Here is a 2,369-nt window from a genome sequence, read left to right as displayed (position 1 = left end):
CTGATTTAGGAGTTATTATAAATAAAGCTGCTTTTTTTTTTTTTAGAAGCCCAAATTTTTACACCTATTTTATTGAAAGCGACTTTGATATCTACAGTCATACAGGATCATATGGCTTTTTTTTCTTTTTGAGACAGAGTCTCACTTTGTTGCCCTTGGTAGAGTGCTGTAGTGTCACAGCTTACAGCAACCTCAAACTCTTGGGCTTAAGCAATTCTCTTGCCACAGCCTCCCAATTAGCTGGAACTATAGGGGCCTGCCACAATGCCCGGCTATTTTATTGTTGTTTAGCCCAAGCAAGCTTCAAACCTGCCAGTCTCAGTGTACAGTGGCTGGTGCCATAACCACTGTGCTACAGGTGCTGAGCTAGGATCATATGGTATTTAATTTAAACCTCAATAAAATCTGTGGGATTACTCAGTTATAATATTTTTCAGACTAATTTATAACCTTACCTCCTTGACATGAGCTTATTCTCCCAGGTGATCCTCCAAATTTTGGTTTCCTGATAAACTTAGCATTGTTTTAAGAAAACAAGTAGAGAAGGGACCCATGATAGTTCACAGCCCTTTTTTGCAAGATACGCCATCAGTGGGCAGGAGCACACTGATAATAAGGCTGTTATTCACTGACCTTTTTCTTTTCTGTCATCCAGGCTAGAACTCTTGTCTCAAGTGATCCTCCCACCTCAGCCTCCGTACTAATTGGAATTGTAGGCACAAGCTACCATGCCGGGCTGAGTTTTAATTTTTTGTAGAGACAGGGCTCACTATGTTTCCCAGGCTGGTCTTGGACTCCTGGCCTCATGTGATCCTCCAGCTTCTGCCTCCTACAGTGCTGGGATTACAGGCCCATACCACCACACCTGGCAGTAGGATCAAATCTTTTCATACACTTTCAAGGTTGAAACCCAACCACAAAAGTGGACGTTGCATCCATTTATATAAATTTTCTCTCTCCTACTTAGAGACCACAGCTGGAGAAGCAAAAATAAAAGCTTTAAGGAGTTTACCCTATCTAAACCTTGGCTAAAAAGGCTTAGGAAACAAACCCTAAAACATACACGAATACTGTTAAATCACAGTATTTTTCTATTGCCCCCATCTGGTCTCTAAACAGACACCTGGAGCCAGTTATCCGGACATTCCCAAGACCTTGAACGGACATCGGGTCAGATCCAGCGTACACTTCCTTCCACGCCCCGCTACAGCCTTCCCTCGCATTGGCTGATCCCGGACATCTCAAACTCGCAATTGGTTAATACCAGGCCCCAAAGGCTAAGAGGTCGGGGCGGAGGAATCCAGGACCTCCAGGACAGTGGGCTCAGAACCTAAGCGTTTAGGGGGTCGAAGCCTCAGCTCCGGACCCCAGCGCATTGCCCAACCCAAAGGGCTCAAGGTCCTATTCTCTCACACACGAGCCACGCCACCGCTAGCCCCACCCTGGGCCGCGGTCACCGTGCAGCCTCTGTCACCGCCTTTCCTCCCCAACGCCGTTGCTAGAGTCACCAAAATCCCTACCGCCCAAGGTCCACAAAGGCGACCAAATTTCTTTACCTGGACGACCCTGCTGGCAGACGCCATCTTGCTGCCCATCATGACCCCCGAGAAGGGGTAGCTTCCGGACCGCAAGCGAGCTGTGATAACTGGAGCCGTGGGCAGCTGGGGGCGGGACCTCCCCGAGACGTCACAGGGCCCTGGGAAGTTCGCCCCACCCCTGCACCGTTCGGCCCCTCCTCCTTCCTTGGAACGGGAGCACGTGCCTTGTATTGTTTAGTTTTGTCTGCGAAGGTTTCCTACTTTAAGTTGGACTTACCTTGCAAACTAGCTTATGTTATCTAGGGCCATTTCCTTTATAGACACCTGTTTTTGATTTCGGCATAGATCATAATTTTTTCTTAAACCAAATAATATATGGCCTGTGGTTTTTTAGAGTGCCAGGGCATCAGCCTAGCTCACGGCAACCTCAAACTCCTGGGCTCAAGCAATCCTTTCTGCTTCCGCCTCCAAAGTAACTGGGACAACAGGGATGGGCCACTGCGCCGACCAGTGGTTCTCAAGCTCCACTTTAATACAGATGGAATGTCGCTCTTGCTCAGGATGATCTCAAACTCGCAGCTGGAACAATCCACACGCCTTGGCCCCCAAAGTACTAGGATTACAGACGTGAGCTATTGTACCGGGCTTATTTATTTTATTACTTTTACTTAATTTTTTAGTAGAGATGGGGTTTATGTCTTCCCTTAGGCTGGTCTTTATTTTTTTTTTTTAAAGGCTAGTCAAGAGACGCCATGGAGGCTTGGCGCCTGTGGCTCAAGTGGCTAAGGTGCCAGCCACATACACCTAAGGTGGCGGGTTCAAATCCAGCCC

General features: G+C 47.7%; 1 protein-coding gene across 1 annotated transcript in view; it reads right to left on the bottom strand.

The window, feature by feature from the left end:
• The window catches only part of MRPS36 (mitochondrial ribosomal protein S36), a 15,413-nt gene extending 13,740 nt beyond the window's left edge, over positions 1 to 1,673 (bottom strand). Inside the window, exon 1 of the mRNA XM_003785884.3 lies at positions 1,557 to 1,673. Coding sequence (XP_003785932.1) covers positions 1,557 to 1,598 — 42 coding nt within the window. The 5' untranslated portion in view covers positions 1,599 to 1,673. The remainder of the gene's footprint in view (positions 1 to 1,556) is intronic.
• Positions 1,674 to 2,369: the final 696 nt, after the last annotated feature.

The sequence above is a fragment of the Otolemur garnettii genome, unplaced genomic scaffold, assembly GCF_000181295.1.
Source record: "Otolemur garnettii isolate 467f Iridium unplaced genomic scaffold, OtoGar3 scaffold00017, whole genome shotgun sequence".
Classification (NCBI taxonomy): Eukaryota; Metazoa; Chordata; class Mammalia; order Primates; family Galagidae; genus Otolemur; species Otolemur garnettii.
Note: the sequence above shows the minus strand (reverse complement) of the source record. Positions and strands in the feature narration are given on the sequence as shown.